The 14127-nt window shown below is 40.0% G+C and overlaps 1 protein-coding gene across 2 annotated transcripts in view; it reads left to right on the top strand.

Moving 5' to 3' along the window:
* Positions 1-17: 17 nt before the first annotated feature.
* Positions 18-14127, top strand: part of Ugcg (UDP-glucose ceramide glucosyltransferase) — a 56302-nt gene continuing 42192 nt past the window's right edge. The window contains exon 1 of one of the 2 annotated variants that reach the window (XM_015492201.2): positions 18-587. In XM_015492201.2, the coding sequence (XP_015347687.1) occupies positions 490-587 (98 nt within the window). In that variant the 5' untranslated portion in view covers positions 18-489. The remainder of the gene's footprint in view (positions 588-14127) is intronic. The other variant, XR_001504187.2, reaches the window with a different exon arrangement.

The following is a 14127-nucleotide window of genomic DNA, read 5'->3' as shown; positions in this document are numbered from 1 at the left end:
GTTCCGGAGGGCGGGGGCGGGGCGCGCACCGCCGAGGAGTTGGGGCACGATCCGCTGGTTTCGATTAGTGCGCGGAGCCGCGGCGGCGGAGCAGGACGGCGGAGCTGCACCGCCCGGAGCTCAGCGGCGAGGAAGCAGGGCAGCGGGGGAGGCAGGGCGGCGGCGGTGCGCAGGGTCCGGCCAGCGGCCGCAAAGGTCTGAACACACGAATCAGAGCCACGGGCAGCGTCAGCCCAGATCACGGAGCCCGGCCACCGCAGCGCCCGCAGCCGCGAGCGCGCCGAGGACTGCGCGCGGGCGAGTGCCCGCGGGCGGGGGCGCGCAGGCCCTGCCCGCCCCTTCCGTCCCCACCCCCTCCGCCCCTTCCTCTCCCACCTTCCTCTCGGTTCCCGCGCCCCCGCACCGGGCGCCCACCCTGCTCCTCCTCCGGCAGGAGCGCTGTCCGCGGCGGCAGCCGGAGCGGGCCGGGCCGGGCCGGCGGGCCGGGGGATGGCGCTGCTGGACCTGGCCCTAGAGGGAATGGCCGTGTTCGGGTTCGTCCTCTTCTTGGTGCTGTGGCTGATGCATTTCATGGCCATCATCTACACGTGAGTGAGGGGCAGCTGGAGAGGCTCGTGGCTAGGGTCTGGGCCTCGGGAAAAGGCGGGAGTGGGAGGTATTTGTGTTTTGGAGGGGACTGTGCTTGGGAGGGGTGAAGAAAGCTAGTTCTCAGACGCTTCCCTCCATCCCCTCTTCCCTTGTACAGGATGGGGTGAGGAGGGAGCGAGGGTCCTTGGGTAGGAAAAGTGACCAGTGAAGGGGTTGCAGGGTTGCAGGCTATTGAAAAGCCAGGGGGAAAGAAGGCTGTTCCTTACATATCAGGTTGCTTGTACTGATTGTACTGGGATTCGTGTGATGTTTTTTTCATCTGGGCCAAGATGTATGGTGTATTGTTTTTTTCTCTCGGCATGGACCACATTTCTGTTACGGTGATGATCGATTCCACTCTTCCGGGAGCTGCTCACAGCTACCTGGAGATCTCCCTGTGGATTTTCTTCTTCCTGGAAGTGTTCAGTGCGCTCTGATAGGTGTGAAGCACCTGTCCACCTTGAAAAATGTCCACTAAACCTCCGATCTGGTTGTTATGGCTTTGAGTCATTCTTAGTGTCTACATTTCAGTATGGTTTTCTTTTTTTCCTTCTAGTTCCTCTTTTATTGTCTTGTTTAGATTTGTACCCTTCTCTTGCCCTCCTTATCTCTACAGTATTTAACAAATACTTCTTGAGGCCGACAAGATACCGTTTACTGTTCTTGGCTGGAACACACTTGGTGAGCAAGACATAATTCCTGTCCTCATGGAGCTTACATTCTTGAAGGAAGATACGATGACAAAAATCCAAAGAAGTTTATTCGGGGTAGCTATAAAGCCTCTGAATAAAACAGAATAGGGTGAAAAGGTGGAGACATGCGATTTGTGGCTAGTTTTGATATTTCACTCAGTGTCTCTAAAATTAAATTTGCCTGTGTAAATAAATGAAAGAATTGTGTAGCGCACATTACTGATGTGGATGCACTTGGCTTTTAGCCTGGAAGGAAAAAAGTAAAAATAAAGAAAATTTTTAAACTTTATCCTAATAGGGAGTCTCTTAGGAGACCAGAGGACTTGAAGAAATTCGTTTCTTCTAGGTTTTTAATTTTTTTCCCCTTTTTACTACAGAAAAAAAAAAAAGATGTGCTTTTCTTTTTGGAAACATTGCTTTTTATTAATAGAGTGTGGCACTTCCTGATGCTATAGAAAGATGCTCCTTGTACAGTATACATTGATATTTCTTTGAAAGTGAAAGAAAACATGCCACTTCCATATTGTTGATATTGGTTTTTGGAGTTTTTGAGTTGTAGGTACTGAACATGTATTGGAGTTCATTTTAAGTATATGTATGGGTTCTTTTTAAAAAAAAAAAAAAAGTTACTTTTCCCAGTCATAAAAATAAAAATGCTCACTATATAATGAATTTAGGCAATATGGAGAGGAATAGAGAGTTAAAAACATGTATACCCAAACATTACCTTGTTAATCTTTTGTGACTGTCATTCCAGTTATATCTCTCTGTGTGTCAGAGAGACAGAGCGAGAGCAAGAAAAGAAGGGGGAAACCTTTTCAAATTCATCTAATTAATAAATGGTTATGAGAGTCAGTTTAGTACAAAGCACTGTTCAAGGTGCTAGAAATAAAACATCCAAGGTCATTGTTGAAGTGGAGCTGACATGTAAAATGTCATGACCATTTCTTTTTACGTCAATAACGAATATCTCTGCAGTTCTTAAAATTATTTGTTTTTTGGTACTGGGGATTGAACCCAGGGGTACTCTAGCACTGAGTTCCAGCTCCAGTCCCTTTTTTATTTTTGTATTTTGGAACAGGGTCTCACCAGGTTGCCCAAGCTGGCCTGAAAGTTGGTGATCCTCCTGTCTCAGCCTCCTAAGTAGTTAGGTTCACAGAGTGTTCCGCTGCACCCAGCTCTGCATTACTTCTAATAGATTTATGAGAGTCTAACATTTTTATTCATTGTTATTGATGGCATTTAGGTTGTTTGCAGTTTATAAAACAACACTGTTTTGTTTGTTTTTTGGTTTTGGAGCTGAGGATTGAACCTAAGGCCTTGTGGATGCTAGGCAAAGATTCTACCACTGAGCTACATCCCCAGACCTTTTTCAATTTTTATTTTGAGACAGTGTCTCACCAAGTTGCCGAGGCTGGTCTGGAACTTGTGGTCCTCAGCTTTCTGAGTAGCTGGCATTACAGGAGTGCACCACCACACCCAGTAGAAGTGGTGTATCTTTTAAACTGTAATACAAATTGTTCTGTAAAAATGTTGTATCTATTCATAGGCCTGGTAACATTGTATGATGTGCCCATTTCTCTTACAAAGTGTTAGGCTTTTCACTGTGTTTTGTTTTTGTTGTTCTATTAATTACCAATCCTGTCAAATATTTTTCATATATTTATATACTACCTGCTCCTAAGTAGTTTTTTTTTTGGGGGGGGGGGGTGTACCAGGGATGGGCACCTAAGCCCTAAGTCATATCCTAGCCCTTTGTACTTTTTTATTTTAGAGAAAGGGTCTTGCTAAGTCTCTGAGATTGGTTTTGAACTTGCAGTCCTCCTGCCTCAGCCTCTCAAGACACTGGGATTACAAGTGTGTGCCTCCATGCCTTGCTTCTTTCGTAAATTTTTAATTTTACTCTTTAATGCACCTGATATCTTGCTTTGTTATGAGATTCTAGAGCCCTGATTATTTTAGTTTCATTTGTCCCAAAATCATTTTTCAAATTATTGATATTTCCACTCTTTTGAAAATACCATCTTTATATTTTCTTTTCTTTTTCTTTTTAAATATTTTTTTTAATATTTATTTATTTTTGGTGGACACAACATCTTTGTTTATAGGTGGTGCTGAGGATCGAACCTGGGCCGCACACATGCCAGGCGAGCGCGTTACGGCTTGAGCCACATCCCCAGCCCATCTTTATATTTTCTTCTTTATACTTTGGTATTTTAGAGGGCTTCCAGTGGCATTTCACAGATTTATTAATCCTTGTATTTATATTTATTAATCTAGTTTTCATTTTTAATTAATGAAATTTTATTAACTGGTGAGGCAAACCTCTCCTTGTTCTTTTGCAAAACGTTTTGAATTGGTACACATTTTTACTTAAAGATGAACTTTAAAGTCTTTGTTTCAGACTCTTAAATAATCTTTTTCTTATTGTTTTGGTTGAAATTAAATTTATAGCTTCATTTGGAAAAGCCTGAATTTCCACATGGGACCATGATATTCTGCCTCCCTCCATTATATATTTGTAATTATAAATATCATACCTCTTTAATTAAAATTAACCCCATTTCAGATAAGCATCTGGAAATGTTCTTAAACTTGAGGCCACTCTGGAATTGTTTTATTTCCTTTGGCTTAATGGTAAACAACAGATGTTTTCTTAAAATATTTTTTTAAGTTTTTTACTCTTGGGCAAATTTTTAGCTTAGTTGCGATAATGTAGAGAGGCTTTGTATTGTCTATAGCCCCACAAAACTGCCTTTTTTACTGATAGTAACAGGTTCCTGAAAAGCATGTGAAAATCAAAGAAAACGCAATTAGTTTGTTACAGTTTGGAGTGCCTTGTTAATTGCAGTAAACCTGTGAATATTTTTATGATTGAATAACTGATGGAAGGTAGATAATCAACAGATTAATTTGTGTATAAATTAAGTCTCATCTTTTTTGATGAGTCTTTTTTTTCTGGACTGATTCCACCATCAGGATTTTTGATTTGATACTTTTTTTAAATTGAATTAAAAGATGCCTCCCAGTTTAATGAGTCATTTTCAAACAGATAACTAAGCACTTTTTCATCTCCCTCTCCCAACTGTATTTAGTAAAATTGCAGTTGAATCTCAACATTTGACAAACAAGGTTAAAGAACTTTAGCAACAATATATTGGTTAAAATACTGTGCTAGATAGTTTATATTTTATTAAAGGATATGTTTTCTGAATACATATTCTATATCCCCTCAAATCCTTTTTTAAAATAAGGCAGCATACCAGTTAGCAGGTATTGATACTTCTGAAAATGTGTGCTTGCCACTGGTAGAAATGGAACCTATTCTTAAAAACTTATGGCTCTATATCTAGGTGTCAGATTAAGGAGCATGGCTTCTCCTTATTTAAAATGTTTAAGTAATATAAATATTGTAAAGAGATTTCAAGGAAAAATTAAAGCATTTTAAAAACTGGTTATATTAGAAATATTAAACACCATGTATATCAGTGTATAATGGCATCTACTTAAGTTAGTCTTGATGTTTTTTTTGTATCTTCTTTCAAATAAAGAGCTAAGGATTGGGCTTTATTTTAAAAAATAGAGCTGAAGTTGATTAGAACAATAAACAACTATTATTTAGTGAGGTTATTTGTTCTGATTTTACAGGTGTCTTACAATTCATTTAAGCCTGCAATTTAAAAAAATTTTTGGTATCAGGATTGAACCCAGGGATGCTTAACCACTGGGCCACATCCCCAGCCGTTTTTATATTTTTATTTTGAGGCAGAGACTTCCTTAGACTAGGGCCTCCATAAGGTGCTGAGGCTGTAAGCCTGCAATTTTAAAAGCCGTGATAACTTACAAACTAGAAAACCAATATTTCCAGTGTTTAGAACCATCTTCACGTGACATTATCTCCACCAGCCGCTTTGCTCCTTCCAATTTTAATACTGAACTGAGGCTTAGTCATTTCCTAACATTTTAGATGGCAGATACTTGTTGGAAGGGTCTTATTCCCAAGATTTTTGATTTCCTAAAAATAGTTGATGACGAGAGCCTCAGCAGGCAGAGTTATTTGGTGATCTTCGTGCTGTCCCCCCCCCCCCTTTCCTTTTTGTGAGAGTAAGCATGGCTTGGTAGTTGGGGACTTAGGGGAAAGCAAACACAGGTCTGAAACTAGGTGTCTTCTTCCCTCTTAGCCCCTCAGAGCCATCTTGCAGGATAATGAGGGTATCTAAGCAGGACGGACACCTTTCCTTTTTTTACTGCCCTTCATTCTTTTTCTCCTTTCTTTTCCCCACCCAACTCTGTCCCTCTGATTATCACTTTCCCCCTCTTTTGTAATGTCCTAATGTTTAGCATTTGACTCTGTGTTTCCTGTTCATTGACTAGAAGTGCCAGGCTAGTGTGGTAGTAACTTCTTGTATCCACAGATACTAACTGTCCTCTAGTAAAGCAGAAGTCCTTTTCCTGGAGGTTTTTTCAAGTGAATTCTGCTTTGTACAAATTCATTTCTAAGGTTTCCAGCAGAGCATTTTATACCATTTGCATAACTTTTGAGTAGAGGTTATGTGTTCATTGTGATTACAATTGCAATAAACTACCTGTCAGAAGCTAGTTGTGTTTTTAATCTAAATTTTAGTATTTAGAATATTTAGGTGGTATGATTTGGGGCTTAAATTCACATATACGTTGGTCTTCTAAACCTTGATGGTTTAAACCTGAAGATGCACTTGGAGTTTGGTCAAATGTTGATCAGATCTGGGTGTGTGGCATATGCCTGTAATCCCAGCAGTTTAGGAGGCTGAGGCAGGAGGATTAAAAGTTCGAGGCCAGCCTTGGCAACTTAGATCCTGTCTCAAAATAACACATAAAAAGGGCTGGCTCAGTGATAGGTACTAGGGACTGAACCCAGGAGTGTTCTATCCCTAGTACCTGAAAAAAAAAAAAAAAGTTAATCAGTCAAAGTCATTGTGGCAGGACCACTTCATGATGAATGAATTAAACATTTCAGCAGTTGAGCCTCATTAACCTGAGCCTAGAAACAATCATATGTTACCTTTAAGGAGAAGAATGAAAATTATAATTTAGTTTCAATATTCAGTGATAACTCTATTGATTCATTTCTCCCTCCCTTTTGCTACATAATTAGTTCCATACACCTTTCTTTTTTTTTTTTTTTTAAAGGGAGAGAGAGAGAATTTTTTTTAATATTTATTTTTCAGTTCTTGGTGGACACAACATCTTTGTTTGTATGTGGTGCTGAGGATCGAACTCCGGCTGCATGCATGCCAGGCGAGCGCGCTACCGCTTGAGCCACATCCCCAGCCCCCTATACACCTTTCTATCTACCCTAGATTATGGAAACTATTTCTGCTCACTGGTATCTTTACCTACATCCTTGCTCTCTTTCTATTTTATCCTTCTGGAACACTAATCTTGGTTCATATGCTTAAAGACTTACTATGACTCCCCAGTGCCTTCAGGTTAAAAATCAGTCTCCCTAACAAGACATGTACAGCTCCTTAGCATACCATGCCCTTTTACCTACCTGTTTCTTCTGTATCGTTCAGTTGGTGGCGTTTGTCTGAATATGCAATGGACTTTCTGTAGAATTCTCTCTTCTCTTCTTTTTTCCTTTTTCTATAACTCCTGCTCCTTCAAGTCATTTTATATTTTAATTAATTAATTAATTTTTTGGTACTGGGAATTGAACCCAGAGGTGCTTTACCACTGAGCCACATCCCCAACCATCCATTTATTTATTTATTTATTATTTTGAGACAGGATCTCAAGAGTTTGCTCAGGGCCTCACTAAATTGCTGAGGCTATCCTCAAACTTGTGATCCTCCTGCCTCAGCCTACTGAGTTGCTGGGATTACAGGCATGTGCCACTGTGCCTGGCTCCCTGGCTTGTCATATTATGTGTAGCTCCCTACTGGGTTAGATGCTCCCTCTGTGTCTTTTCATAGTACTTCAGATTTACTCATCTAAATTGTAAATGAATGTCTCTTTTCTCATTAGATTTTTGAGGATAGAGATGATTTCTTATTTACTACTGTGTATTCAGGGTCTACTAAGCACTCAGTTACTACCTGTTAAATGAATGATCTTTGAGGTTTCTCCAGTAGCAATGCTGGATTTTTATTTATTCATTAATTCAGTCTCTGATGGCCATTGTGGTTTGAGGTACATCATAGAATTTGGGATGCTTTCAGTGATCAGAGATTTTAATGAAACTGATTAGAACAAGTAAGATCTTTTTTTAAAATATTTTTTTAATAGTTATTGATAGACCTTTATATATTTGTTTGTTTGTATGTGGTGCTGAGGATCGAACCCAGGGCCTCACACATGCTAGGCAAGTGCTGTACCACTGGGCCACAACCCCAGCCCCACAAGTAAAATCTTTAACTCACTATTTCTAACTAGTTACAAGTTAAAATAGGAATAGGGCTACATCAATAACTTGTTTGCCTTCAGATTCTTTGTTAAATCTGAATTTTCCTCCAAAGGTTTTCCCAATGGACTGGCTGTCTTTCCCATAAATAATTTTGATACTCAGATCTGTCTTTGGGGCAGTCATAACCCAGGGCTATCCTGATTTGTATCACAAATGCTTTTTCCTCCAGTCATGGAATTTTATTTTATACATGAATAGTTTAATTTAAACATTAAGTTCACTTTTTCTTTTTTATATATATATATTTTTATGTATAGACCTTTACTTTTATTCATTTACTTATATATGTGGTGCTGAGAATCAAACCCAATGCTTCATACATGCTAGGCAAGTGCTCTACCACTGAGCCACAGCCTCAGCCCTAAGTTCACTTTAAAAGAGTAATTATAGAGACAGTCTCATTAGTTTCCTTTTGATGCAAAGGTGGCTTTGGGCCTGTGGTGTGTTTGTGGGTGCTGTGTTTTGAAGTGCTTTCTAGTGAGTGCAGATCTATTAAGCAATCAGCAAAATGCTGTGTTCTACATGTTTTCTATACACTGGAGCTAATTCTGTTGTCACTAAAGGGTTATTGAATTGGGTCTTATGTTCCTGTTTAAGAACTTAATAAGGATCTTCTCTTTGTTTTCTATGGTGGTGGACTCCTTTATATTTTGTAATATTGGTATTTATTGTCCAGTGGAAATAGTTGTGTTTTCCTGTACAGCTAACTCATTGTCAGTTATTTTTCTTTCTCTGGGGAATCTTGTCCGGAGAGTCAAGGTTGCACTGGAAGGTATGCTTTGTGTTGCTACTGAAGCCCATTTTGTTGCAATGCCATTTTAAAATGATAAGTACTGTGTCAATAATATTAGTCATGACACATACCAACCAGAATCACATAACCACCACCTTCCAGAACAAAATCATAACAGCAACAACAACAAAGGCCTTTAGTCTTTAATCACTGGGAACTGCTGACATGGACTGTGTATAGTATGGGCCTGCCGATATCAGAATCAACCTAATTTTGTGTGAAATATTAACAAATGTGGTGGCGTGGAGCAGAGGAGATAAATTCCTGGGGTTAGATAAATTGTTTTAACTGAATTCCATAGCAGAACTATAAAATAGCAGTCTGGATCTGTTAAGCAAGGTGACCTTTGTCCTTGTGGAATCCGTATTCTTTCTTGGAATTTGTTAAATGCAAGTCTTGTGCCTCACATCTGGTGGAGAAAAGCTATATAAGGTTGCTGCAGAGCCTGCTGCCAGCCACCTGAAGGGGAAAGAGCACCGCCCACCACTGCCGTCGTTCAACTTTGTCTTCTCTTTCCAAGGGCTTCCCCTCCTATCAGGCTTCCCTCTTGCTGAAACTAAATTAGAATAGAAAACTGTAAAAGAAACCAGTTAAAAATGGTACAAAGCATTAACTGAAAAATCATTGTGGTCGATGAGAGTAAAAAGATGAAAAGACTAAACAATCAGTTAACATGATGAAAAAGTAACAATTTTAGAGACTTGGATGCTAGGAAATAAAAACAAAGCTGGGCACCTGCCTGTTCTCATGTTTGCAGGAGTGGGGCAGATGGGTGGAGAGGTCTGATTTGAGAGTCATACTTAGGGGACCTGTAAGGAGCCTTCTGCCAGCCCTTCTTCAGATTGCTCAGGTGGCAACAGAAGGGTCACACTCTGTCCTGTCACCAAGTCTAGGTGTGGGCTGCTCCTAGTACTGACAGAACAAAGTCCCACTCCTGGGCCTGCCTTCCCCTCCCCACTTCCACAGGGAGCAAGCCCATTGGCTTTCCCCAAACTATTCAGGTATGACCTTATCTCAGATTCCTGCTTTGGACAGGGGACAGGGCTAGGTACTCCTATTCCCAACCTCTGTTGGTATCTTCTCTTGAAAGAATAAAATTGCCTTTCTCCACGAAAAAAAAAAGGGGGGGGGCGGAATTGGAGAATCAACTAAGCTAACATAAGGCCATCCCATCAATTCAGAGGCAGTTAGGATCATTAAGCTAAGGCAGGTATAATGCTGGCAGAACCCCTTAATATTTCTTACTGTCACTTGAAGTTCTTTGAAGTCTTCCCTAAATAGATAGATGTCCTTCTAGCTCACAATGGAAAAAGCAGGACCCTGAAGGTCTCTCTCTTTTGCCTCTGACTCATCGCTCACCACCTTTGGACTTTAGGCTGGACGAAGTTGCTTTGAGGAAGCACCACTCTGGTGCCTCCACTCCTCCTCTGTCACCGCTGTTGGCAATTCCAGCCCTGAGCACTTCCCTGTCCCTGTCCTTGGGGGTGTTAATGTCTTTAGAACACCTGAATGCCTTTTTTTTTTTTTTTTAGATGGTGAATCTAGCTCCTGATTTAAAATTTAATTTAAAAACAATTCCTTGGGAAAACGATACATCTATTGGAATTTTACTATGCTTTCTAACTCCCCAGAATTGCCTACCTGTATCAGGATCACTTTTTATGAAAAATGGAATCAAATCATTGATGATTTGTATAGGAAGGCTGTGCCCTTTATATACCCACTGCATTTCTGAAAGTGTAATAAAATCAAATTTCTGAAAATTAAATGGATATATGTGTTAGGAGGGCAGATTATATTTCAAGAGAACTAAGAATGTTGTTAAAAATCACAAATGATTTTAACACTTGCGGTCCAAATGCCTGAGAGCTTGCCTTGCCACGGAGCGCTTTCTAGGTGTTAGAGACTAGGGGAAGGGGCTTTCTCTCTCACCCTGAGTGGGGTGGGAAAGCTGGTGGGTAGCTTCTCTGGGGGCTGTGCTGGATATTGGAATATAATGGTCAATAGAACAAACATAGTCGCTACAGTATCTTCTGGAATTTTTTCAATATCTTCATACTAAAAGGCAGTAGCTTGAAGTTACATAATAACTAGCAGTTGCTTTCTGCCTTGTATCTGCTACAGAGTGGAAACAGTTCTGCCTTGCTGGTCTTAGCTCTGAGGGAGCCACCTTCTGCCTGAACTAGCCAAGGGACAGGGGTTCTTGTTACCCAGTGTCTTGAGTCAGCCTCTGAGGATAGGAGCATTAAGAGAAGCCAGAACTATGCAGCATCTCTGCCCAGCTAAGAACCCATCGCATGGTTTAAGAGGAGAGCATGGCTAAAAAACAAATGAGCAAAACAGTAACAGGCCATTTTTGTTGGAAAGTAATTTGTGATATTCAGTGTTCCTTACTCTTAAACTTGCATGGTTTTATGCTTTTGGATGTCTATAGCACTTTAAATTTCCTAAATATATGGTGTGACTTTAGCTTTACATACAATGTTAACCTAAATAGTGGGCATGATTTAAACTGTACTTTAGGTGTGTTTTAATGCCATGTTTTGACTTAATTTTGTTTTAACCATAATTGGGGGCTTTGGATAATTTTTTTTCTCCCCTTTTAATCTTTCTTAGTACATTCAAGTTTATTTTATGTTTTTTTAAAAAAGCATTCAAGGATTATACTTGGAAAGAAATAAAAAAATGAAAACAAAAAAATCATAATGGCTTAATATATGAATCTTTTGGAAATATATGAATTTCTAGTCTTTCCAATTTGGCATATGTCTCAGCAAAATTTGACGTCTCTGAATCCCTAATCAAAACTATGATACTTCAGAGAAATTATATTTTGGTGGAAAAGTCTTTGAAATTATAGCATAGGTCTTATTTTAAAGTTATGGATAGTAATAGGTATATTTTTCTTTGTGGCTTTAATCTCATGTCTTTCTCACAGCTTTCCTGTAAGATAGGTACTATTATGTACACTTTTATTTATTTTATTTTTTATTTTTGGTACCAGGGATTGAACTGAGGGGCACTCAACCAGTGAGCTGCATCCCCAGCCCTATTTTGTATTTTATTTAGAGACAGGGTCTCACTGAGTTGCTTAGCATCTCTCTTTTGCTGCCTCAGCCTTCGAAGCCACTGGGATTACAAGTGTGCACCACCTTACCTGGCCTATGGCCTATTATACACACTTTAAAAAAACACTTAAAGAAGTAACTTGCCCAAGGGCACAGCTAGTAAGCTGGGATAGAAACCTAGGCAGTCTGCCACCAGCCCAGGCTCTTAAATCACTATGCTATATACTGCCAGAGGTGACTTCAAAATAACCCCGGAAGTAATCCATAGGGGTAGGGTATCTAAATGAGGATTTCTCCACTTGCTGTCTTAGTCTGTGGCATTGGAAACACTTAGATTATGGTGGAGAAGGCCCCTGCTCATTCACCTCTCCTACTCTTCACATTTTCAGTCCATCCCATAATTGCTAGTCTTTAAGTTTCCACCTGGGCCCTCCTCTGTTCTTACAGCAGTAACCTAGTCTTCCTGGGTCTGTGGTTCTCCACCCAGATGGCACTTTGGAATGACATGAATGGCTTAAAAAGTACTGCCACCTGGACCCCACCCCGAGAGATTCTGATTTAATTGGTCTCAGCATCAGGATTTAAAAATCAACTTCCCCAGGTGATTTTGATGTACAGCCTGGACCGAGAACAGCTGCTCTAGACTGTTGATCCACAGTTGTTACCTCTTGGCTTCATTTAGTTCTCCCTGTAGCCCGAACCTGCAGTTCATCACTTTATTATCCTGCGCTTTGCCTCGCCTCACCTTCCCTGGCCTTATATCAGTCTGCCCTGCTATCCTGAATCCATCCAATAATTTATAGCTTCTCAACTTTCAAATCCTGCAGAGGGTAATCACACGCCATGTGGATTAGTACTACTACACATTCATGGTCTCAGATCTCAGCCAAGCCTACAGTGCTATCTGGCAGTACTTGGTTTCTTTATTTAGCTCTGTCATCCATTACCTCTTCTAAATCTTCACCATTCTACCACGTTCTTGGCAGATTTATCTTAATTCCTACTTCACACTGTGGATCCTATCATGCCATTAATTTTTTTTTTTTCTTTTCTTTCTCTTTAACTAGCTCTTTCCCCTTAGCCTGTGTCCTCAGGCATTCTTACAAAACCAAACAAATCTTTGTGCTTCATCTAGTCACTCTTTGGCCCTTTCCCTCCCTGCAGGGTTTCAGGGAACTAATCTTATTCACTATCATCATGTCCCACCTCCCATTCGCTTCCTTTGTAGCCCGTGGCTCCATCAACTACTCCATCCCTGCCAAAAGTGCTCAGAGGTCATCAAGTACATACTAAATCTAGTGGACATTTCAGTTCTTGTCTTGACCTCTTGGCAACTTTTAATGTTGTTCTTTCTTGATCCCTTGAAGAAGAAAACAGCCACCCACATAAATCTTTCTGTTACTTTACTTTCATCCTGGCTGTCTTTCTACCTCTGATCACCACTCACTCTTGATCCGCTTCATACATTACTAGTTTGATAATATAAGCTATATTCATCTTTTTTCATGTAATTTTTCTACTTCTTTTTAAAAATTTGTTCTAATTAGTTATACATGACAGTGGAATGCACTTTGACACATCATACATAAATGGAGAATAATTTCTCATTTTTCTGGTTGTACATGATGTAGAATCACACCGTCATGTAGTCATAGATGTACATAGGGTTATAATGTCTGATTCATTCTACTACTTTTTCTATCCCCATACCCCTCCCCTCCCTTCACTTCTCTCTCTACCTAATCCAAAGTAACTCTATTCTTCCCTAGCCCCTTGTTCCCTTATTGTGAATTAGCATCTGAATATCAGAGAAAACATTCCAGCCTTTGGGGTTTTTTGGGATGGCTTATTTCACTTAGCATGATATTTTATTCATTCTTGACCACCTGTAGATAGTATATGGATGACTCCCATATTTTTGTCTCTAGACCAGTCTTACCTCTTGAGCTCTGTATCTGTTTATTTACCTGTAATCTGTTCAACAACCTAAAAAAATACTAAGAGTGTACTCTCTAACATTGTTTTGCTGGGGGCTGGAGAATTTATAGTTTACTGTGGTTTTTCTCTTGTGCAATGTCATCCTATGTTAAAATCACTTGGGATATTTAAGAAAATGCATACCTTAGGCTCAGGCTGGTTCATTAAATTGTGTTCACTTCCTGTGGGCACTGTCCTTACTCATAGTGGCCAACTACTAGCCCCCTGAGAAAGAGATTACCACTTCATGTCTTAAGAGTAACTTTATTGTGTTCAAAATAATGTTCATTGCTTTCTTCCATCTATGATTGTGGCCAGATTTAATGAATGGCACTAGTTACCCAAGCCCAAACCTGAGAATCATCTGTGTACATCCTTATCACCTCCTCCACCCCTCATTGAACACTGGCCAGACCCCATGAATTCTGAAGTTTCATTTTTCCCTTGACTTTTTTTTTTCCTGCTCTTCTCTCTGCTGCTTTTTTGGCTTATGTACCTGTCTTTTTTTTTTTTTTTTTTTTTTTT

The sequence above is a fragment of the Marmota marmota genome, unplaced genomic scaffold (genome assembly GCF_001458135.2).
Source record: "Marmota marmota marmota unplaced genomic scaffold, marMar, whole genome shotgun sequence".
NCBI lineage: Eukaryota > Metazoa > Chordata > Mammalia > Rodentia > Sciuridae > Marmota > Marmota marmota.
This window is presented reverse-complemented; position numbering and strand designations above follow the sequence as displayed.